The 24565-nt window shown below is 43.8% G+C and overlaps 2 protein-coding genes across 8 annotated transcripts in view; one reads left to right on the top strand and one right to left on the bottom strand.

Annotated features, from left to right (window-relative positions):
* Nucleotides 1-1750, top strand: part of ALG1 (ALG1 chitobiosyldiphosphodolichol beta-mannosyltransferase) — a 30365-nt gene extending 28615 nt beyond the window's left edge. For all 5 annotated transcript variants that reach the window (XM_083153406.1, XM_083153403.1, XM_083153404.1 and 2 more), the window contains exons 12-13: nt 918-993; nt 1366-1750. In XM_083153406.1, coding sequence (XP_083009532.1) covers nt 918-993; nt 1366-1506 — 217 coding nt within the window. In that variant the 3' untranslated portion in view covers nt 1507-1750. The remainder of the gene's footprint in view (nt 1-917; nt 994-1365) is intronic.
* Nucleotides 1751-16191: 14441 nt separating this feature from the next.
* EEF2KMT (eukaryotic elongation factor 2 lysine methyltransferase) overlaps nt 16192-24565 on the bottom strand; it is a 35420-nt gene continuing 27046 nt past the window's right edge. For all 3 annotated transcript variants that reach the window (XM_083153399.1, XM_083153401.1, XM_083153400.1), the window contains exons 8-9: nt 21669-21818; nt 16192-16309 (exon numbers count right to left, since the gene is read on the bottom strand). In XM_083153399.1, coding sequence (XP_083009525.1) covers nt 16209-16309; nt 21669-21818 — 251 coding nt within the window. In that variant the 3' untranslated portion in view covers nt 16192-16208. The remainder of the gene's footprint in view (nt 16310-21668; nt 21819-24565) is intronic.

The following is a 24565-nucleotide window of genomic DNA, read 5'->3' as shown; positions in this document are numbered from 1 at the left end:
TTTACTTTTACTACAAGGCCCCCTAGTGTACTTGACCACTAGGGGGCGCGATCGCCTGTACTAGGTTCAGCCATAGAGCTCTATGGCTGAACGTAGTGATTTTATGCACTTCCTATTACATCCTGCCTGAGGCAGGATGTAATAGGTATGCATACACGGCCAGCACAGGGGTCTACATTAGACCCCTGGCTACCATGGCAACCGATCGGCACCCTCCGATCTCGCTGCGGGGGGCCCCGATCGGTGCCGGAGGGGGGCGCCCCCCCTCCGATCAGCTATTTAAGCACTGCGGGCGCTTTGCCCGCGGTGCTTAAAGGGTTAAACGGCCACGATCGGCGAACTCGCCGCTCGTGGCCGTGAGAGCAGGGACCTGGCTGTAATATACAGCCATTACATGCTCTCTTTCAAGCCAGCTCACTCCGTGAGCTGGCTTGATTCCCCCGCAACCGACATATGACGTATATATACGTCATATGTCGTGAAGGGGTTAAAGAAAACACAAGAAGATCTGAGTGGCTTTGTGTGTAAAAAAAAAAAAAGTTAGTAAATTGGTTAATCAAATAGATTTTACCCACCCCAAGGATTTTAGCTGTCCACCAATTGAATACCCCTTCTGTGTAGCCTGTAAGAAGAAAGTTCTGGCTATATACTAAAACCTAAGTAAAATTAATCAGTAATTGCTGCTTCCCAGATATGGCATCAGGGAAACCATTGTATAGTTTTCCATTCTTGAATACATTCATATTTTAAAACGCACAGAAAATTGTAATGCGAATTCACTGAAGCTATTGTACAGTATTCAATACTTTTAAAATCTGGTTTGTGATGTCTGAACTATGCTACATAATTACCGTAGCAGCCCAACAAAAACTCTGTGTGATGTATTAAGAACACTAATAATAATTTTTTTCTCACAGTCTACATGAACTTGTAAAACATAAAGAAAATGGTTTGACATTTGAAGATTCAACAGAGCTTGCTGAACAACTACAGGTATTCTGATATGCATGATTTTACTATATTTACTTATTTTAAACACTATGGAGCGCTCCTATTTTATTTTAACAGACATTGTTGTGCCCGTGACTCCCGTGAGTTTGTACTGGAGGGAGCTGCAGTCTGGAAACTTTTGGACTTGGTGATTGCTACCGAGTAACTAGTGTTACTGATGTTATGAGCTAAGGTTTACCTATTTTGCATTTGTGTGTATGTACGTATGTATATGTGTATATACACATGCACATCAATTAGGCACTATTTAAAATGTATCTGCACATATTTGTGGTGCCCTATAAGAAATGCTAACATGAAAATGCTTGTAGTTCGTGGTATAAAAAAAAACCTATATATTTTCTTTCTTCACAGATGTTGCTTACTTCCTTTACTACTGACTCCAGCAAGCTGAAAAAATTTCGGCAAAATCTACAAAAATCTAAACAAATGCGTTGGGATCAAAGCTGGGATCAAACTGTTTTACCAGTATTTAGAGGCAATTCCAAAACGTAACACCATTGCTGATATTTCATATTTAAAATAGTTTTTCTGTGGTGCCTGGATTTATTTGCAGAAGGCAATCTTTTAACAGTGATGTTCATATACATAACTAAAACTGTTAAAAAGCAGAATGTTCAGCACCCATTGTCATTAACACAGCTATATATTTATATGTTGTTTCTGAAAAAAAAAATCTTTTTTTATATTGTCAATCTTTATAAACTAGTTATGGAGATTAAAGCTGATCATAACATCATTTATCTTTGCTGTGGTCCATACTTCACTTCTATGGCACATGTGGGTAATATGTTTTTCAGGGGCCTCACAAATAGTTCTTGATTCCAAAGAATACTACAGATGACCTTTGCAGAAGCATCACATCACATTTTACGGTACTTGTTTCCTAGCACGGCGCCCATCGCATCGCAGACCATAAGGCATACGATGGTATGCGATGCGATGGCAGCCAATGTTATACAATTTTAAATTGTATACCATCGCATTGTATGCCATATACCATGGGTCTTCAAACTGCGGCCCTCCAGATGTTGTGAAACTACAAATCCCAGCATGCCTTGCCACAGAGTTAACACTCCCTTATAGCAAAACTGTGGCAAGGCATGCTGGGATTTGTAGTTTCACAACATCTGGAGGGCCGCAGTTTGAAGACCCATGCCATATACAATGGTATACAATTTAAAATTGTATAAGCACCCTAATGGGTGTTTTCAATGTTAAATGTGCCCCCTATAAGATAATGAATTGTATAAGCACCGTAATGGGTGCTTACTATGTTAAAAGCACCCCCCAACGCCACCCCCACTATCAACGCCAACCCGAAGCGTCTTGCGGCACTACATACATAGTGCAGGGTAGCCAGCCTAACTCTCCTTAAACATCTGGACTGCTTCCACAACTCCAAAAAGGAGTGTAAACATTAGTTTGGTCATATTTTATTGATTTATTTATTTAATTTTTATTATTTTTATTTCTATTTTTCTTTTTATATTTATTTTTATTACTTTTAATTTTACTTGTTATTCTTATTATTATTTTCAGTTTTACCATCACTTTATCTATTTTCTCCACTCTATATCTATGGTACCCACCCACCCCCTCTTCCTTAGCGCTTGTTAAACATTTTGCTGCCAGAGATCAGCCTACGGGTTGCCTGCAGACCTCTGTCGTGAGGTATATTCGTGTATAAACTCACGACGTCCATTGTGCACAATGTGCTGTTCATGGGTAGATGCGTCAATGCTTGTAATTTTAGCATCAGGCTGGTCGTATCCTTCAAATAGGATGATTGCTCCTGCACCACCGGTTGCAGAAATGCATCTAGGTACTGAGATAGAATAATACAAGGACCCCCTGGCAGAGATAATTGGACTCCCCGGGGGTCTGAGGGCGTCTTTATGCAATTTGGGTAGTGTGTGGAGAAGTGGTATAATGGGGTTATTGACTGTGAGCGCCTCACTGCAGTGATTACAAATTATGTTGTCTCGTACTGCCGGTACTAGTAGGAGATCGAGTTCCTTTTTAAACTCATTTGTCGGATCACCATCTAGTTTGCGATAGACAGTGGGATCCAATAATTGCTTATAAATGTCCTCCTTGTAGAAGACCAAGTCCAGAACCACCATATTCAGGACCGCCGTCTCAGTAGCTGCAGCATGGGTGTTGGGTTATCTATTCAGGTAATTGCTTTTGTAATTATTCTTTGTACTCTGACGAAGGAATTAAACATTCCGAAACTGTTAGCACCAAGCTGTCACGGTGTCAGCTTCTCATTTCTTATCAAGTACCTCCTTTTGAGTGCCGCCTGCACCGTGAAAATACTTGCGCTATATATATATATATATATATATATATATATATATATATATATATATATATATATGCGCCAACTCACGACTGTGCTCCATATCTCCCCATATCCCCCATCCAACAGGGGATCTTGTGAGATCGGTAGCAAAATTACTTCAATGCTCTGGGCGCCATACATATACATATATACATATATTATAGATTAGCGGTTCTCAAACTGTGGGTCCTGACCTCAAAGTGGGTCCCGACCACCTCAGCATGGGGTCACGACTCCATGTTGCTGGCCATTGGACTAATGTGTTTGTTGAGGGGGACAAGGGATAACTCATTAAGTAAACCCCCTTTGCTTCCCTCTATCACCCTATCCCCTTTTCCATCCCCTCATTACCCACTGCCTCCCTGTCACAATAGTGGTCACTTCACTGTCCACACATGTGGCGGCCATTCTGTGGTAACTTGCTGGGGTCCTGTAATAATATTGTCTGACAGGGTCCCAGAGCAAATAGTTTGAGAACCCCTGATATAGATAGATGTATATAGATACAAATGGGGGTTAGCGGAGCGGGTTCTATACAGAGTACCACCTAGCCAATTTACACAGTTAGTCCATTCCACTGATGTATGTATCAGTTATTTAGAAAAAACAGTTCTTCCATCCACTTTTCAAATAAGAAGACGACTCCTAGTCAGATATGGGATCCTTTTAGTGATCCTTTATTCATAAAACCCTTTTTTAAACGCGTTTAATCACAGGGGACTTCGTCAGGAGTATGGCTACAGATGGTGCAAATAAAACAGGATACAATATGAGTGTTTATGCATAAACACAATACATATAAACAATTAAAAAAAGGTATGGGATATACATACCAAAAAAGTTATTAACCTCACAGCAAGATTAGTGTGGGAAAATGTCTTCACACAATTGTATAAAATCTAAAAATAACAAATTTCAATATTTTGGGGTCAGAGGGCGAGCAAGCGACAAAGAAATGACAGAAAAACATACTTACGTATGTAAACATTTTTTAGGGATTTCTTACCTATAGGTTTTATATCCTGTTCAAAGGACTATGACTTTGAGAAATCCTGTTATCAATCAGTTAAAAAGGATCTTCGTACAATGTAGAGATTTAGAAGGAGGAGTAAAATCATTCTCTTAATTACTCCGGCACTGATTTTAGGTTTGTTATATGGGGTATATGGTAGAGTCCACCTACCATGATTTTAGTAGTATGTGGATAAGCCCCACCCACTTAGACAATCTCTTTATAAGACCCGCCGGTCCACATGTACCTTCACCTCAAAGGGTAATATTCCTATGGTAATAATGTACTTATGATGATGATCTTTGTCAGACGCATGTATTAACGAAACCTTTCAGTTCGACCATTTCTCTACTTTATCATTACGTGAGTAATAGTCTCTATGTTCCATTTTAAAGGTAGGCATAATTTCAGGGATATAACCCTAGTTTAATATATCCTCTACAAACATCCACTTCAGTAAAACCATGTGGTTTCATATATGAAAATGGACATGGACCGCTACCTTTTAAGTATGTGATATCTGAAGGCTCGTATATTAAAACCCTAAATGAGCATGATTGGTAAGGCATCATAGTGGACCACAAATGGGCTTTCCACAGATCACCAATGTCATATATACCTTACAGGTAAACATTTAAAAAAAAAAAAAAATTTCGCACTCGCCAATAAAATTAGCCGATGTAATTCCTGAAAGGGCTGCTGGCAGATAATAAATGCTGGAGTATAGCCTAAATTTATAGAGACGGCATACTCACTAAGGGCCTTATTCTATTTCATTCTTTCTGACAAAATCCTTCTTAGATGGACAAAACAATGTGCACTGCAGGGGGGCAGATGTAACAGGTGCAGATAGAATTAGATTTGGTGAGATATTTTGTTTCTGTGCAGGGTAAATACTGACTGTTTTATTTTTACACTGCAATATAGATCTTACTTTAACCCCTTCCTGACAGAGCCAGTTTTTGCGTTCCTGACAGAGCCCTTTTTTTCAAATCTGACATGTCTCACTTAAGTGGGGATAACTTTTTTTTGCTTTTACTTATCCCAGTGATTTTGAGATTGTTTTTTCGTGACACATTGTACTTCAAATTAGTGGTAAATTTGGGTCGATACAGTCTGTGTTTTTTTGTGAAAAATACCAAAATATCGTGAAAAAATGGAAAATTTAGCGATTTGCAAAATGTTAAATTTTCTGCTTGTGAGACAAATAATCTTACCACTCAAAATAGTTAATAACTAACATAGACCATATGTATACTTTATGTTGACATCATTATTTCAACTTCCTTTTAATTTTTTGGGACACTAGGAGGCTTACAATATGAATAGCAAATTCTCAAATTTTCAAGAAAATTTCAAACACTGATTTTTTTAGGGACCAGTTCAGTTCTGATGTAACTTTGAGGGACTTGTATGTGAGACACCCCCATAAATGATGCCATTTCAAAAACTGCACCCCTCACAGTATTCAAAACAGCATTTTGGAAGTTTGTTAACCCTTTAGGTGTTTCACAGGAATTAAAACAAAGTGTAGGTGAAATTTCAAAATTTCTTTTTTTTTGCAGATTTGCAATTTTAATACATTTTTATAAGGAACACAGTACATTTTACTAGAGAAATGTGACTAAAAATTGATTCCCCCAATTCTTTTGTTTTCATAAATATCCTATATGTGGCCCTAGTGTGCACGGTGACCAAACCACAGGCTTCATAATAGAAGGAGCACCTACTTGATTTTGGAGCCTCCTTTTTATGAGATTATTTTTTAGGCACCATTTAGGTTTCAAGGCACCATAAGATGCTAAAAGTTAGGAACCCCCCCACAAGTGACCCCATTTTGCAAACTACACCCCTCAGGGAATTCATCTAGGGGTATAGTGTACATTTCAAACCCCCAGGGGTTTCACCAATTGTGGTACAACTGGGCAGTGAAAATGAAAAATTATTTTTTTTACACAAAAATGCAGTTCTGGCTCCAAATTTGTCATTTTCAGAAGGTATGAAGGAGACAAAGCACCCCAAAATCTGTGCCCCAATTTCTCCCGAGTACGGCAATGCCTCACATGTGACCAAAAAATACCAGTTGGGTGCATGGCAGGACTCAGAAGGGAAGGAGTGATTTTTGGATTTTGCAGCTCAGATTCTGGTGGAATTTTGGTGGGTGCTATGTCGCATTAGCAAGACCCCCCAAGCACCAATACAGTGGAACCCCCCCACAAGTCACCCCATTTTGCAAACTACACCCCTCAGGGAATTCATCTAGGGGTATAGTGTACATTTCAAACCCCCAGGGGTTTCACCAATTTTGATACAAGTGGGCAGTGAAAATGAAAAATTACATTTTTTTACACAAAAATGCAGTTCTGGCTCAAAATTTTTCATTTTCAGAAGGTATGAAGGAGAAAAAGCACCCCAAAATCTGTGCCCCAATTTCTCCCGAGTACGGCAATGCCTCACATGTGACCAAAAAATACCAGTTGGGTGCATGGCAGGACTCAGAAGGGAAGGAGTGATTTTTGGATTTTGCAGCACAGATTCTGGTGGAATGAATGGTGGGTGCTATGTTGCACCAATACAGTGGAACCCCCCCACAAGTCACCCCATTTTGCAAAGTACACCCCTCAGGGAATTCATCTAGGGGTATAGTGTACATTTCAAACCCCCAGGGGTTTCACCAATTTTGATACAAGTGGGCAGTGAAAATGAAAATTTACATTTTTTTACACAAAAATGCAGTTCTGGCTCAAAATTTTTCATTTTCAGAAGGTATGAAGGAGAAAAAGCACCCCAAAATATGTGCCCCAATTTCTCCCGAGTACGGAAATGCCTCACATGTGACCAAAAAATACCAGTTGGGTGCATGGCAGGACTCAGAACGGAAGGAGTGATTTTTGGATTTTGCGGCTCAGATTCTGGTGGAATTTTGGTGGGTGCTATGTCGCATTAGCAAGACCCCCCAAGCACCAATACAGTGGAACCCCCCCACAAGTCACCCCATTTTGCAAACTACACCCCTCAGGGAATTCATCTAGGGGTATAGTGTACATTTCAAACCCCCAGGGGTTTCACCAATTTTGATACAAGTGGGCAGTGAAATTGAAAAATTACATTTTTTACACAAAAATGCAGTTCTGGCTCGAAATTTTTCATTTTCAGAAGGTATGAAGGAGAAAAAGCACCCCAAAATCTGTGCCCCAATTTCTCCCGAGTACGGCAATGCCTCACATGTGACCAAAAAATACCAGTTGGGTGCATGGCAGGACTCAGAACGGAAGGAGTGATTTTTGGATTTTGCAGCTCAGATTCTGGTGGAATTTTGGTGGGTGCTATGTCGCATTAGCAAGACCCCCCAAGCACCAATACAGTGGAACCCCCCCACAAGTCACCCCATTTTGAAAACTACACCCCTCAGGGAATTCATCTAGGGGTATAGTGTACATTTCAAACCCCCAGGGGTTTCACCAATTTTGATACAAGTGGGCAGTGAAAATGAAAAATTACATTTTTTTACACAAAAATGCAGTTCTGGCTCAAAATTTTTCATTTTCAGAAGGTATGAAGGAGAAAAAGCACCCCAAAATCTGTGCCCCAATTTCTCCCGAGTACGGCAATGCCTCACATGTGACCAAAAAATACCAGTTGGGTGCATGGCAGGACTCAGAACGGAAGGAGTGATTTTTGGATTTTGCAGCACAGATTCTGGTGGAATGAATGGTGGGTGCTATGTTGCACCAATACAGTGGAACCCCCCCACAAGTCACCCCATTTTGCAAAGTACACCCCTCAGGGAATTCATCTAGGGGTATAGTGTACATTTCAAACCCCCAGGGGTTTCACCAATTTTGATACAAGTGGGCAGTGAAAATGAAAAATTACATTTTTTTACACAAAAATGCAGTTCTGGCTCCAAATTTTTCATTTTCAGAAGGTATGAAGGAGACAAAGCACCCCAAAATCTGTGCCCCAATTTCTCCCGAGTACGGCAATGCCTCACATGTGACCAAAAAATACCAGTTGGGTGCATGGCAGGACTCAGAAGGGAAGGAGTGATTTTTGGATTTTGCAGCTCAGATTCTGGTGGAATTTTGGTGGGTGCTATGTTGCATTAGCAAGACCCCCCAAGCACCAATACAGTGGAACCCCCCCACAAGTGACCCCATTTTGCAAACTACACCCCTCAGGGAATTCATCTAGGGGTATAGTGTACATTTCAAACCCCCAGGGGTTTCACCAATTTTGATACAAGTGGGCAGTGAACATGAAAAATTACATTTTTTACACAAAAATGCAGTTCTGGCTCAAAATTTTTCATTTTCAGAAGGTATGAAGGAGAAAAAGCACCCCAAAATCTGTGCCCCAATTTCTCCCGAGTACGGCAATGCCTCACATGTGACCAAAAAATACCAGTTGGGTGCATGGCAGGACTCAAAAGGGAAGGAGTGATTTTTGGATTTTGCAGCTCAGATTCTGGTGGAATTTTGGTGGGTGCTATGTCGCATTAGCAAGACCCCCCAAGCACCAATACAGTGGAACCCCCCCACAAGTGACCCCATTTTGCAAACTACACCCCTCAGGGAATTCATCTAGGGGTATAGTGTACATTTCAAACCCCCAGGGGTTTCACCAATTTTGATACAAGTGGGCAGTGAAAAAGAAAAATTACATTTTTTACACAAAAATGCAGTTCTGGCTCAAAATTTTTCATTTTCAGAAGGTATGAAGGAAAAAAAGCACCCCAAAATCTGTGCCCCAATTTCTCCCGAGTACGGCAATGCCTCACATGTGACCAAAAAATACCAGTTGGGTGCATGGCAGGACTCAGAAGGGAAGGAGTGATTTTTGGATTTTGCAGCACAGATTCTGGTGGAATGAATGGTGGGTGCTATGTTGCACCAATACAGTGGAACCCCCCCACAAGTGACCCCATTTTGCAAACTACACCCCTCAGGGAATTCATCTAGGGGTATAGTGTACATTTAAAACCTCCAGGGGTTTCACCAATTTTGATACAAGTGGGCAGTGAAAATGAAAAATTACATTTTTTTACACAAAAATGCAGTTCTGGCTCAAAATTTTTCATTTTCAGAAGGAATGAAGGAGACAAAGCACCCCAAAATCTGTGCCCCAATTTCTCCCGAGTACGGCAATGCCTCATGTGTGACCAAAAAGTGGCAGGACTCAGAAGGGAAGGAGTGATATTTGGATTTTGCAGCACAAATTCTGGTGGAATGATGGTGGGTGCTATGTCGCATTAGCAAGACCCCCAAAGCACCAATACAGTGGAACCCCCCCACAAGTGACCCCATTTTGCAAACTACACCCCTCAGGGAATTCATCTAGGGGTATAGTGTACATTTCAAACCCCCAGGGGTTTCACCAATTTTGATACAAGTGGGCAGTGAACATGAAAAATTACATTTTTTTACACAAAAATGCAGTTCTGGCTCAAAATTTTTCATTTTCACAAGGAATGAAGGAGACAAAGCACCCCAAAATATGTGCCCCAATTTCTCCCGAGTACGGCAATGCCTCACATGTGACCAAAAAATACCAGTTGGGTGCATGGCAGGACTCAGAAGGGAAGGAGTGATTTTTGGATTTTGCGGCTCAGATTCTGGTGGAATGAATGGTGGGTGCTATGTGGCATTAGCAAGACCCCCGAAGCACGGTGAAATTATGAACCTAATATTCCATAGATGTGTGGTATATTTTAAAACACTCCTTTATACATAGGCCGGGTTTGTCGGGGCAAGTGTCACACTGGAAAATAGTTTGCTTTCTTATTCCCTTTTTATAGCAAACTTTGCACCTTTTTTGTGTCCTGCCCTTTTTTCCAGTGGAGGGGATTTCATCAGGAAAATGCTGCCCTGGTACAATACGGGGGCCAGTACTAGAAGTACTGGGGCCCTCTGCCTGCTGGTTCCCAAATATTAGGCCCTTTATGACTTCCTCTTGAAAGTGCATAAATGTCCCCCTCTGGCCGGTAGAACGGAATAGCACGTAAGCGTTATACAGTGCCATCTGGATGATATACACGGCCACCTTCTTGTACCAGATTTTTGTTTTCCGCAGGGCACTGTACGGCTTCAGTACCTGATCTGAAAGATCCACTCCGCCCATGTACCTATTGTAATCCAGGATACAATTAGGTTTTGAGGTGTGGGTACTGGTACCTCGTACAGGGATGGAGGTGGTACTGTCTCCGTGAATTGTTGTCAGTATAAGGACATCCCTCTTGTCCTTATATTTGACCAACAACATATTTTCGGTGCATATTCCCCTGCTTTCACCCCTTCTCATTACTTGGGCAATGTGCGTTTTTGGGAGGCCTCTTTGGTTCTTGCGCACAGTACCGCAAGCTGCTGTACCTCTTGAACCAAGGGCCTTAAACAGGGGGATGCTGGTGTAAAAGTTATCCACATAGAGGTGATAACCTTTATCCAGGAAGGGGTGCACTAAATCCCAGACAATTTTCCCACTAACACCTACGAGGGAGGGGGGGCATTCTGGCGGTTCAATTCTTGAATCCTTCCCTTCATAAACCCTAAACCTGTGGGTGTACCCTGAGGTGCTTTCACACAGTTTGTACATTTTTATGCCATACCTTGCCCTCTTACTGGGAAGGTACTGGCGGAATTTAACCCTTCCTTTAAAATGTATAAGGGACTCGTCGATACAAATAAATTTTTCAGGGATGTACACCTCTTCAAATTTGGCACTGAAATGATCAATGACCGGCCTGACTTTGAATAGCCGGTCAAAGGTGGGATCATCTCTGGGTGGGCACTGTGCATTATCGGTGTAATGTATAAATTTAAGAATTGTCTCAAATCGAGTCCGGGTCATGGCCATACGGTAAAATGGAGTACTGTACAGAACATCTGTACTCCAATATTGCCTAATTTCTGGCTTTTTTACTATGCCCATATGAAACACCAGACCCCAAAACGTCATCATCTCTACTGCATCTACAGGGGTCCACCTAGCAAATGATGACGTGGGGTTTTGAGCAATAAACTGCTGGGCATATAAATTAGTTTGGTCCACCATTAAATTTATAAAATCATCAGAGAAAAATAATTTGAAAAAGTCAATTTCTCTGAGACCTGTGGAATCAAATTGGATTCCTGGCATGGCCAAAAACTCAGGAACCTGGGGCTCAAAATTGTCTGGTGGTGGGGTCCATACGAGATCAATTATTGGGGGGGGGGTCTCAGCTGCTCTACGGGGGCGTCTTTGAGGGGGTCCCTCATCACCAGAGGAGGAAGAGGAGCTTAAGGCGAATCCTTCAAATTCCCCGCTTGCATCACTGGCTGTGTCAGAGTCAGAAGCAAGCAGGGCATATGCCTCCTCCGCTGAATACATTCTCCTGGATGACTGGGAGGACATTTGGGAGGACATTTGGGAGGACATTTGGGATGCCATTTTTATTTTTGTGTTACTGGTAGTGAAATGTTTCAACACGTGTATAGTGTAGGGGGGGGTACAAACTTTATTTCAATCCGGGGGGTATGTAGTGTGTAGTGTGTATGTGGTGCAGAAAAAAAAAAATACTTTATACCAATAAAAAAAAAAAAAATGAAGGGGTTAAAAATAAAAAATTTAAGGGGTTAAAAAAAAAAAAAAGGTCCTGCGCCAAAAATTGAGCACAGATGTTGGTCAGTAACGTCTGTCACTGAACAGCGCTCAAAGGCAACAGGAATTTGATCAAAAAAAAAAAAATATAGATCAACCCTGTGCCGAAAAAGATGATCAGTGATGTACGTCACTGATCAGCGCACAGCGGCCACAGGACACCCACAAAATCACAGTGTGTGTAAAAAAAAAATTAAAAAAAGACCCCACAGCACACACACAAAAAAAAAAGGTGATCAGTGATGCGACACTGATTACCAGTGAGGTGCAGCAGGTGCACAACCTTTGGTGCAACTGACAGGTATATATAAAAAAAAAAAAACCTCTGTACCCCCAAAAAAGTTGCTGATCACCTCAGATATAGTGATCAGCACAAAAGGCGGGGGCAGCAGACAAAAAATTTAGCACTCTCTATCACTCTCTGTCACTATCTCTCTCTATCTCTCTATCTCTCACTATCTATCACTCTATGACACTGCAGCAGCAACACTGACAGGTATATCTATATATAAAAAAAAAACTGCGCCCCCAAAAAGTTGCTGATCAGTTAATTTATACTGATCAGCACAAAAGGAGGGGGCAGCAGTCAGTTATATCAAAAATATATAGCACAATCTGTCACTATCTCTCTCTATCTCTCTCTCTCTATCTCTCTCTATCTCTCTATAACTATCACACTGCAGCAGCACAAAATATAGCACTCTGTCACTAGGCCTCTCTATCTATCTCTCTCTCTCTATCTCTCTCTATCTATAACTATATCACACTGCAGCAGCACAAAATATAGCACTCTCTGACACTATCTCTCTCTCTATCTCTCTCTATCTCTCTCTAACTATCACACTGCAGCAGCACAAAATATAGCACTCTGTCACTAGGCCTCTCTATCTATCTCTCTCTCTCTATCTCTCTCTCTCTATCTATAACTAGATCACACTGCAGCAGCACAAAATATAGCACTCTCTGACACTATCTCTCTCTCTATCTCTCTCTATCTCTCTCTATCTCTCTATCTATCTCTCTCTATCTCTCTCTATCTCTCTATCTATCTCTCTCTCTATCTAGCTAGTACACTGCAGCAGCACAATTTCACAGGAAGGCACAAGTAGTAACAGGATCCAGGAAGCAGTGATGAAGCAGCGATCAGGTAAGTATGGAGCAAGCTATGGAGCAAGGTTCTGGTCAGTATGGCGGCAGGGAGGTACGGTGACCGCACTGCACGCTATTCCAGACCGGAATGGCGTCTGCAGTGCAGTCACCGTTAGTTTAAATCCCCCTCCTTGGCTGTGATTGGTCCGTCGGTCCGACGAACCAATCACGGCCTTTGGGGGCGGGCGGGGTGCGGTGGGGTGACACCAGTGTCACCCTTACACCCCGCGGTGATTGGTGCTGTACTTTACAGCACCAATCACCTCTGATCCCGTGTCACCGGCGAACGTTATTCGCCGGTGACACAGGAAAACGCTGTAATTGGCTGTTCACACTGAACAGCCAATCACAGCGATCGCCGACGGGGGGGCGGCATCGCAGCCCCCCCTGGGCATGCACGGACATGTCTGCTGTCAGGGACAGCAGACATGTTGAAACTGTCACCGCGTCTATAGACGCGGTGACAGTTAAATGCCATGACGTACATTTACGCCATGTGTCGGGAAGTACTTCCCGACCATGACGTAAATGTACGTCAAATGTCGGGAAGGGGTTAAAGTAAAACCCCACCCCAATCTAATTCTCTCTGCACATGTTACATCTGCCCCACCTGCAGTGCACATGGTTTTGTCCATCTAAGAAGAATTTTGTCAGAGTGAAGGCCCTAAGTTTCTAAAGCCAGGCAATTTTTTCGGTACTTATGTATTATCTGGGCTCCCATGTTAAATGCACCCCATTTTTCATACCCCTACTATCCAACTACGCATGGAGTTGATTTTATATAGTGTGGCGAGCGCAGCGAGCCACCGTGCCCGAAGCGTGGTGAGCGCAGCGAGCCCCGCGAGGGGACGCGGTCTCATAAGAAAAACGGGAGCCCAGATATTACATAAGTACCATTTTTTCTTATGTAGATGTCTGATATGCACTTACCCTAGTAATAGCATCCAATCGCCTCTGCTAGCAGATACAATGATGTGGATTAAGGCTGGGGATTAAATAGGGAAGTGATTGATACGTCACTTCCGTTTTCAATGTTTTTTTAAATTCTTTTTTTTTCAACTTAATACCCATCCTGAGGGACATATTAATAGGGAACCGCTATTCCAGTGTATTAATTCAAGAGGGTTGCGACCCTTATAACCCCAAATTGGGCTTGTGAGCGGCTAATATGTCGGGAACGTGGTTTTATGAATAAAGGATCACTTATCTGACTAGGAGTCAGAAAAGTGGATGGAAGAACAGTTTTTCTTCTAAATAACTGATAAATACATCAGTGGAATGGACTAACTGTAAATTGGCTAGGTGGTACTCTGTATAGCGTGCTCCGATAACCCCCATTTGTATATTTGTACACCCCTGGCTCTCACTAAAGGTGCCCATACACTGCCTGCGACGTCTCGCAGCAGTGTACGGACACCCGATGGACTGCAAGCCGCCGGGACCTTCCAACGGCAGGGACACATGCGATCCGTTGTGATGGATCGCATGCGTCCCTGCTTAGCACCCGTTCCAGAACGGGTGGTCGGACGGCCAGCCGGTCCGACCACCTAGTCGGGTCCGATGTGCACGGGACCGCGCATCGGACCCGACTACATGTCGGAGAGGCGATTTGGTCCGATTTAACGGGCCGATTGGTCTCAATCGGCTGAAATCGCCTTGATGTATGCCCAGCTTAACAGGAGAACCATATCGGAGGAGCTGCTGTCTGTTTAGGATTAGCGAACCTCGGAGGTTAACCCATTTGTTGTATTATATGTATATAGATTTATCTATCTATCTATCTATCTATCTATCTATCTATCTATAAACAGTCCAATTGGCCAGGCACAACCCCAATACAAATCCAAAGGTTCCCGGTGGTTACCTAGCATCGCCAAACCCTAGAACGGAGAAGTGACACACACCCGCGATCACGTGAGCGGGACTGTGTCGGGCCGCAGAGCGTCTCTGGGTTGCTCGGCAGCGGCCCCGGAGGGTCCTTGGATTACCTGGCAACAGCTTCCTCGAGTGACGTAGGTGTGCGCGATGCACCGCCTTTCAGGAAGTTGGCGGGACTGGACAGAGGACGGCGTGAGGGATGGACTTCCGTGGTGGAGGTATTTAGGTGAGTGTTGTTTCATGTTCAAATTGTTCTTGCTTTGCAGGTTGATTTTGCAATGTAATTGATTGCTGCTTTAAAAAAACATGGGAAAACTCTCCCAAAATCTCTCACTTTCTGAAACTCTCACCCTATTACATTTGGCCCAATGTGTGTGTGTGTGTGTGTGTGTTGAAGTGCAGCTCTCAGGTTGGCCATACATTTGGCCCAATGTGTGTGTGTGTGTTGAAGTGCAGCTCTCAGGTTGGCCGTGCATTAACCAAAGTTTAAATATTCAAGAATGCTCAATAAATATACAAAGTAATTTTCAGTGTGTGCAATGCTTAAGCTAGATGTGAACATCTCCATACACTTGCTGTATGTTATTATAATTTGGAAGCTGCTAAAAAACACACACACACACACACACACACACATACACACGCACGTAAGGGAATTTGTTTTGAATTTAGTAAAAATTAAAACATGTCCTTCTTACTCATACAAAGGCTGGCATTCAATTACCTGCTGTAAATGACAGTATGAAGATGTAAAAGGGATGTAGTCACAGGCCTATTCACTTGTTCTCCCAATCACCATGTTATTTGTGCCGGAGTTAACAGGCGTTAATACCCAGAATCGGTGCTTAGTGCTAACTTTGCAGTACCCATTAACCCACTAGGTATTGAGGTTTTTCAAGGTGAAAAAGAAAATCCCATTCACTCCCAGATCATGGATATTTAAATAACCCGGGCGATCAATTTTTCCACATGCCACGTATTGGGAGTGTGGTATTAAGGTTTCCATGTTGTGCTGCTGGATAGAGCTCTTGCTACTTGTAAAACACTGTGCTAGAGGCACAAATTAAATAGAAAATTGTTTTAATGTACTTTCTTGGAAATAAATGCATAGTTTATTATTTACATACACAAGTCACAAATATATGCACACATATTTGAGATATATATATATATATATTAAAAAGTCAATTTTAAAATTTCAACAGGGCAGCTTGTATCATATGCAAAAATCCTCTTCTTGTGTTCAGGAAGTACTTCCCACTTCAGGCCGGCCTCATCTAAGGGGAGAAAAACAGGACATTTTGTTGACTACAAGTGCCAACAGTTACTGTATACATAAGATCAAATTTGGTTCCTACTGTAGCTCTGGTCAATGTGGCAGTAGCCAGAGACAGGTAGCAAATACTTGTGATTTTTGAGGCACAGGAAAGCCAGTCACTGCGTCTTCTGACTCACTAGCTTCTGCAGCTTACTTGCAGTGCACATTTTGGGCATTCCTCTGGACTGCACTGTTATGGTCTTTTAGGTCTACAATCAAAAGGTCAACATGAGTTTTTCAATGTTTTTGGGTGTCTATGTCGACATAGGTCCGCATGGACACTGTATCTTGAAAAACTCATGTTGACCAATAGTTGTCTACCTTTTGACTGTCGACCAGTAGTGGTCAAACATATGATTGCCTACCTAGACACTGTAGACCTAATGCCTGGATACCAGACTGCACACATGTGTGATGCTGTGTCTTTAGACACATGCAGCAGATCACAGAACATGGAGGTGGGCATCTCATTACCCAAAACACCACCTTCGGCATTACCATAAGTTTTCTGGCCATTTGTGGCCACCTAGCCATCAGATTTCCATGGAACAATAATCTTGTTCTACTCCTCTACAGAACACATACATTTATTTTTTTATTAACAGTTTCTTATATAGCGTATACATATTCCGCAGCGCTTTACAGAGAATATTTGACCATTCACATCAGTCCCTGCTCCAGTGGAGCTTACAATCTATATTCCCTACCACATGTACACGCACACAGACAGACAAAGTCAATGTTCGGTTAATTTTTGTTAGAAGCCAATTGACCTACCAGTATATGTTTTTCAAGGCAAAAAAAGCGGGGAGTGAAACGCATGCCGGCAGCACGGCCGTGTGGGTGTACTACTGTGTGCACTGTCTCTCCTGCATTGAATCTATTACATGTGTATTTCAGCGTATGTGCTTGCAATTTGCCCTATATTACTGGTAATATTGGGACAATTATTAGTCTCTGCCTGATTATATTGCTATAAGCAAATACTGTAGAAGCCAAGGGCTTCACACTATACGGGCATTGCATTTAAGCACAACCTAATAAGGCATCCACAATACCTCCAGTCCCACAGCAACATCATTGACACAACGTGTCGACATATCAGTACTAACAACTTCATTGGCAACAGACACACAGTTTTTGAATAAAGTGCAAACAGTACACCTATATGGCAACAAGCAGTTGCAACAAATGTAATAAGAGGAAGTCTTCCCACATTTGAAGCGGTTACTGGTTTTTCAAGACGCCACACTGTACAAATATAATATTTAAGAGACCTACTCAGACACACAAGTAGTCCCCACACGTGCTGTTTTTAAACACACACTAATTTTCACTTTGTCATTTGTGTTTATTTTATGTTTTGCAGTTTTAGAACAATCAATTAAAGGTTACATTTTATTGGCATCAATTAATTATTTTTGGTGCACCAAGACACACTTTCTCTTTCTTCGAATACTAATACAGGACTATGCTGCCTACGTAAACTACGTAACTGCTTCTGTAGCCCTGAAACAAAACAATATCCCCAGTATCCACGTCGGCGTGGAGTTTATTTTATAAAGTGTGGCGAGCACAGCGAGCCCGAAGTGTGGCAAGCCCCGCAAGGGGACGCGTATCCGGCTGCGCTCGCCACACTTTATAAAATCAACTACATGCTGACGTGGATAGTGGGGGAAATGTGTGTGTGTGTGTGTTGTGCGTTATACTTACCCTCCTCCGGCCCGGCCACCACGTCAACTGGGTCCCCCTCCTCCGGCAGTCACTCCCCAGCGCCATCGTTCAGTCCACCTCCTCCGGCACTGTCAGCGTCCAAAATACGCAATTAGCGTAGTGCCGCTGGGGGAGCAGGGAAACCATGTGATGCTCCCCCAGCGGCAATGTGCTGAATTACGTACATTGCTGGCGCCGGGGAGTGACTGCCAGAGGAGGGGGACTGAAAGCTCCCGCCCATGGGGATCGGTAAGTATACAACGAAGCACCCACCCTGCTCCCAGTGTAGTTTCACGGTGGTGCCTGCTTCGCTGACAACGTAGGTTAGGCTACGTTGTCAGCATAGCGTAAAGCTGCCGCCGTTAAACTAAACAAGTACCAAAATAATACTAAATTTCTTACATAAGGTAAACATTAAACAGTCATTATGATAAATAAAAAAGTTTATTTTGCAATTTTCACATCTATTTTGACTAATTCATTTGGCAATCAAAGGGTTAAAGACCTCTGGTGTGCTGCTTGATGACTGGAGTTGAGAATCCCTTATGTAGACTGACTAAATTAGTGTAACATAGTTGCTTGGTCCTGTACCCAGGCTAACTTTGATATGATGGAGATAAAATATCCTTTATATGTGTCTCCAGAGTCCGACCTGTAGTGTGGCACCATGGTAATTTGTAGACCCCAGGCACACCCATTAATAAACATGCACGGCTAGGCAATGTCAAATAACTTTATAAACATCTTGGATACAGGAGAACCCTCATCGAGTCAGGAAACTCACAACAAGTAACCACCAATGTGCTAGCACCTATCTATATGAACTATCATGCAATTATCTCTAGTGATGTACGTAAATGTGCATTTACTTACGGATACATTTTTTTTTATTGAAAGTTTAATACATTGTTACATTGTAATCCATCATGATTCAAACAGGTTATTACAATAATAAATGTGCCAGGGCCATGTGTTAAGTATTATATGAATTATGCAACAAAGAAATAGGGAGTATTTGTTACATTTACCCCATTGGCAGCAACTTCATACAATACAATCTCTTATATATTTAGCCAGATCCGTCACTCAAAAGCAGTGTAGGTAATGGTGGGCGGGGTTCCACGGGTGATTGACAGGCCCATCCACCGTTATCCACAACGCAGAACCTGCATTACAAGTTCTACACATCCTATGTCCTACACAAAGCTCCTGCCCCTTACTCTCCCACCACTCCCCATGTCTGGCCAAATACCACCCAAACCCCGCCCCACGGCTGAACACCACCCTTCCTTCCTCCCTGGCCAAACATCCACAGTGAGTACTTCTGTACTCAGCGTACAGCCCCTGCTGAAGGCGTCATGGCACCCCCCACATGGGGGGGGGGGGGGTGCCCGCGATTTTCGGGAGGGGGGGGTCGAGGGTGGGGGGAGGGGTGCCCGCAATTTTCGGGAGGGGGGGTCGTGGGTGGGGTGCCCGCGATTTTCGGGAGGGGTTGTCACGGGTGGGGGGAGGGGTGCCCGCCAATTTCGGGAGGGGGTCACGGGTGGGGGGAGGGGTGCCCGCGAATCGGGGGGTTGTGTGTGTCACGGGTGGGGGGAGGGGTGCCCGCAAATTTCAGGAGGGGTGTCCGCGAATTTGGGGGGGGGGGGGGTGCCACGGATGGGGGGAGGGGTGCCCACGAATTTCGGGAGGGGGGTCACGTGTGGGGGGAGGGGTGCCCACGATTTTAGGGAGGGGGGTCGCGGATGGGGGGAGGGGCGCCCGCCAATTTCGGGAGGGGGGCTACGGGTGGGGGGAGGGGTGCCCGCAAATTTCGGAAGGGGGGGTGGGGGTGCCTGTGAATTGGGGGGGGGGTGTCGCGGGTGGGGGGAGGGGTGCCTGCGAATTTCGGGAGGGGGGGTCACGGGTAGGGGAAGGGGTGCCCGTGAATTGGGGGGGTGTGGGGCAGGGGTGCCCGCAAATTTCGGAAGGGGGGGGGGTCACGGGTGGGGGAGGGGTGCCCGTGAATTGGGGTGTGTGTGTGTCGCTAATGGGGGGAGGGGTGCCCGCGAATTTCGGGAGGGGGGGTCTCGGGTGGGGGGAGGGGTGCCCACGAAAAGGATTCTCTCTCTCTGCGATCCCTCTCTCTCTGCGATCCCTCTCTCTCTCTGCGATCCCTCTCTCTCTATCTCTCTGCGATACCAATCTATCTCTCTGCGACCCCTCTCTCTCTCTCTGCAACCCCTCTCAATCTCTGCGATCCCTTTCTATCTCTCTCTGCGATCTCTATCTCAATTACACTAGATCTCACACTCACATATATTTCTACTTCTAATGGGGCGTAGCCCCTCACGACGGTGTGAAGAGCGCCCGGAGGGCGCGATGAATCACCTAGTATAATATATACATGAAAGGGGAAGTGCAAATTGTATGTAATTTTGTCTTTTTAAATATACCTAATCCTAGACCCAGATCACTTTAGTGGGCTCCCCCTCTCTGGCTCTATACATCCCCCCTACTCCATACCGACCCCAATACTTACCACATTTTGGAATGCTCCCCACTGGCAGTTGGCTAGGTGTGTCCCATCTCCCAGTGGAAGTGTCTGGCACACTCCCCCAGTCACGCTGCGCATGCATGATGTAGACGCGACAGACTTTGAAAACTATTAAATACTGTATTTCACTATTTAGCGAATGCAGTCCTTTTATTTATTTTTTCATAGGTTTTTGTTAAATAAACAGGTACTTGTGTATTATCACGGCACCCCCCAATATGTGATTGCGCGATTTTTCATCGCATCGCATGGCATACACCTGATGCACTGCGATTTTAGTCCCCTATGCGATGAAGAATTGTATAAGCACCCTAATGGGTGCTTACAATGTTAAATGCACACCCCAGTATAAACGTGAACCCGAAGCGTGGCAAGCGCAGCGAGCCCGCGAGGGGCGGCGGTACGCGTCCTACGACCTTTTCATACCCCCACTATCCACGTCGGCGTGGAGTAGATTTTATAAAGTGTGGCGAATGCAGCGAGCCCGAAGCGTGGCGAGTGGCCGCGTATACCTGTGAAGTTATGCGCGTCCGCTCGCCACGCTTCGGGCTCGCTGCGCTCGCCACACTTTATAAAATCAACTCCACGCCGCTGTGGATAGTGGGGGTATGAAAAGGTCGGAGGACGCGTACCACCGCCCCTCGCGGGCTCGCTGCGCTCGCCACGCTTCGGGTTCACGTTTATACTGGGGGGTGGCGTGGGGGTGCATTTAACTTTGTAAGCACCCATTAGGGTGCTTATACAAGTTATAGTCGCATCCCATCGCATTGTATGGCATTGTATACCATATACAATGCCATACAATTTTAAAATTGTAGAACATCGCGCAATATCGCATCGCATGCCTTATGGTATGCGATGGGCGCCGTGATAATACACAAGTACCAATAAACATATTTACTTTTAATATATTGCATGATTTAAAATGAGATCAGAAAATCTCAAAACAGCAAACTTGGTTTACATAGTGCGGAATTCATGCAAGGACTTACAATTACTGCAGACAAAAGCCAATTTGGAAGAATTTGTGTAACTGGAACAACAGAAACGAATGAATGAACAACCTTACCTAAAGCAGTATGAAATAATATGTATGTTTCAGAGTTGCGAATTGTAGAGGCTATGAACACTTCCAGGCTCTTTCCAACTTTCGTACACTGGAAAAGCTTCTTTAAGACTTTTGAAAATGATAGTACTATCTCTGGGTCATATACAACATCTACAAAAACCAAAACAATACAAAACAACATTAATGGTTAGAACATGATCTCAGGTGATAGATTAGGACTCTGCATTAAGAGGCATTTTATGTAAAAAGTATACGTCTGAAACACAAATGAAAAAACAAAACAAAAGCACGACTGTGTAAATAATGAGCTAAAAATATGCCTCCAGCTCTGTAATGTAGCATAGGCACTAATGCACTAGGCACTCCTTAGATGGATAAAACCATGTGCACTGCAGGGGGGCAGATGCAAAATGTGCAGAGAGAATTAGATTTGGGTGAGTTATTTTGTTTCTGTGCAGGGTAAATACTGACAGCTTTATTTGTACACTGCAATATAGATCTCACTTTGAAGTAAAACCCCACCCAAATCTAATTCTCTCTGCACAAGTAACATTTCCCCACCTGCAGTGCACATGGTTTTGTCCATCTAAGAAGGATTTTGTCAGAAAGAGTGAACTAGAATAAGGCCCTAAGTGTCCAAGCGTGTCCTCATACATCTGGCCTCTATATGTCATGCAGTGCAAGATGCCTGGCATTAGTGAGCCTCTGGGTCCCAGGCAGCTCTGCTAGCATTGGGCGTCTTTTTGGTGGAAAATGTGAATAGGCTTTAATATGAAATTAAAGGCACGCTAAATAGGTGGACGTTATAAAGTGGCCACTGGGCATCCACAAGAGAGAGAACTTCTGACATGCACATATCTGTTTGTGTCCAGGTTGTTCTGGTGTACATTTACTATAGAGGCACTGATCAGGTTATTGCTCTTATCAATGTGAAGTATTAAGCAATGTTGACAAGAGGTATTAACATCTCAGCTGCCATAGTGAAAACTCCCCCCTCCAGCGATCCCCGCCAGAGACACAGCGCATCATCCTACTGCTGATGCACCACTGTTTTACCTCCAAGATGGTTCCACTGGGCATGTGCAAGATCTAACAACCATCAATTGATCTCATGTGAGCAGCCCAGACCCCAGCAACCACCACAAGTATGTCAATATGTTAAAAAGTAAGCCGCAAATGTGCACTTATATTTTTTTAGTACTAGATGATTTTCTATCACCATACAAAGGTCTCTCTTCTTCCAGTAGGGGAAACAGGGGAAGAGCATACCCTATATGAGCAGATATTCGGGCACAAAGCGGTTACAGCCGAACCTTCCTCTACACTATACCCCTGCTAGTCCATTTAATTTAATTTATTACTGAGCATTGCTTGGATGGGGCGGATTTTAAATGGCTCTCCCCTGGTTATTTTAGTTTATTATTTTATTACTTATTTTACTGAAACTTTGGTAGTTTGTGCAGGGCATCCTAAAGGGTACGCTCCCAACACTCAGTGCCAATGGCAGCAGCACCTGCATGCAGATCGGAGACTGTGGGAGCCTCATGGCCGGAAACAGCTTTCAGCACCCACAGCCAGGTAAGCACAGCTCCCTACTAGCATTAAGCAACATACTGGCAGCTATACATCGTTGGTGCAGGAGACCACTGGTGGTTCTGGAATGTGTCGGACCTCGGGGAGGTTGCATCTTCTTGTTAGCTTCCTCCACCACCCTTATGTGAACTTGCACAAGGTGACAGCCCGACTATGGTTAACTCCACCTCCTTTACATTAGGCACCCATTTTAATCAAATTGAATGCCTCATCTTCACAGGGGGAGAGACCTTGAGGCATATGTACATTAATAGCACCCAAGTTTACCTGAGTTTGTGTGTGTGATAACACCTTGGTTGGCATACAGTATATAATGTCTTCCAAGAGGCACTTAAGGAGGTGAATACTTCTGTACCAGGCTCTTGCAAAACCTGTGCTAGTAGTCTCTCGGTACTTATGTAGTATCTGGGCTGCTGATTTTCTGATTGTATGCCTTAAGCAGCCCATACATGCTGCTATGAGGGCGTGCTTTCCGTGCTGTACTAGCACGGATCACATTGCATTGTATTGCATGTGCATCCGTTGTGCATGTAATGCGATGCAATTTGATGAAACCTAAGTACAAAAAGTATGTGCTTGCACATAGTTTCATCACATTGCATTGCATGCACATGCAATGCAATGCAATGCAATGTGATCCGTGCTAGTACAGCACGCCCACAGAGCAGCGTGTATGGGCTGCTTCACCTTAAGGCATACAATCAGATGCGATTTTCGGCAAAATCGCATCGAACCGCATGCGATGCGATTTTGCATAGGATTCAATGTTAACAAAGTCCTGTTCATTTCCCCACTATCCAAGTGGGCATAAAGTTGATTTTATAAAGCGTGGCGAGCGCAGCGAGCCCGAAGCGTGGCGAGCGGACGCGGAAAACATTTTTACGTAATCCGCGGCCGCTCGCCACGCTTAGGGCTTGGTGGCTCGCTGCGCTCGTGGCATTTATAAAATCAACTCTATGCCCACTTGGATAGTGGGGAAATGAACAGGACTATGTTAACATTGAATCCTATGGAAAATCGCATCAGATCGCATGCGATATCGGATGCGATTCGATGCGATTTTTCCGACCCGATTTTAAAATCGGGCGCCCAGATACTACATAAGTACCATCTCTCTCATCAGCACATTGACCAAGTTGGCCTTTGTGTCTTGTGTTTCTCGACTACCCTGAGAGAGGATCTTGCAGCTGTAGGATCTGCTCAGTAGGAACCAGCTTGGGCTTCGGCATTGACTTCAGGTAATGTTGCAATCGGTTGCAAGGATCCCACCTCCCAGTGGGAAAACTCATCAACCTTTTCATGTG

Source organism: Crinia signifera, chromosome 7 (genome assembly GCF_055691185.1).
Source record: "Crinia signifera chromosome 7, ASM5569118v1, whole genome shotgun sequence".
Taxonomy (NCBI): Eukaryota; Metazoa; Chordata; class Amphibia; order Anura; family Myobatrachidae; genus Crinia; species Crinia signifera.
Note: the sequence above shows the minus strand (reverse complement) of the source record. Positions and strands in the feature narration are given on the sequence as shown.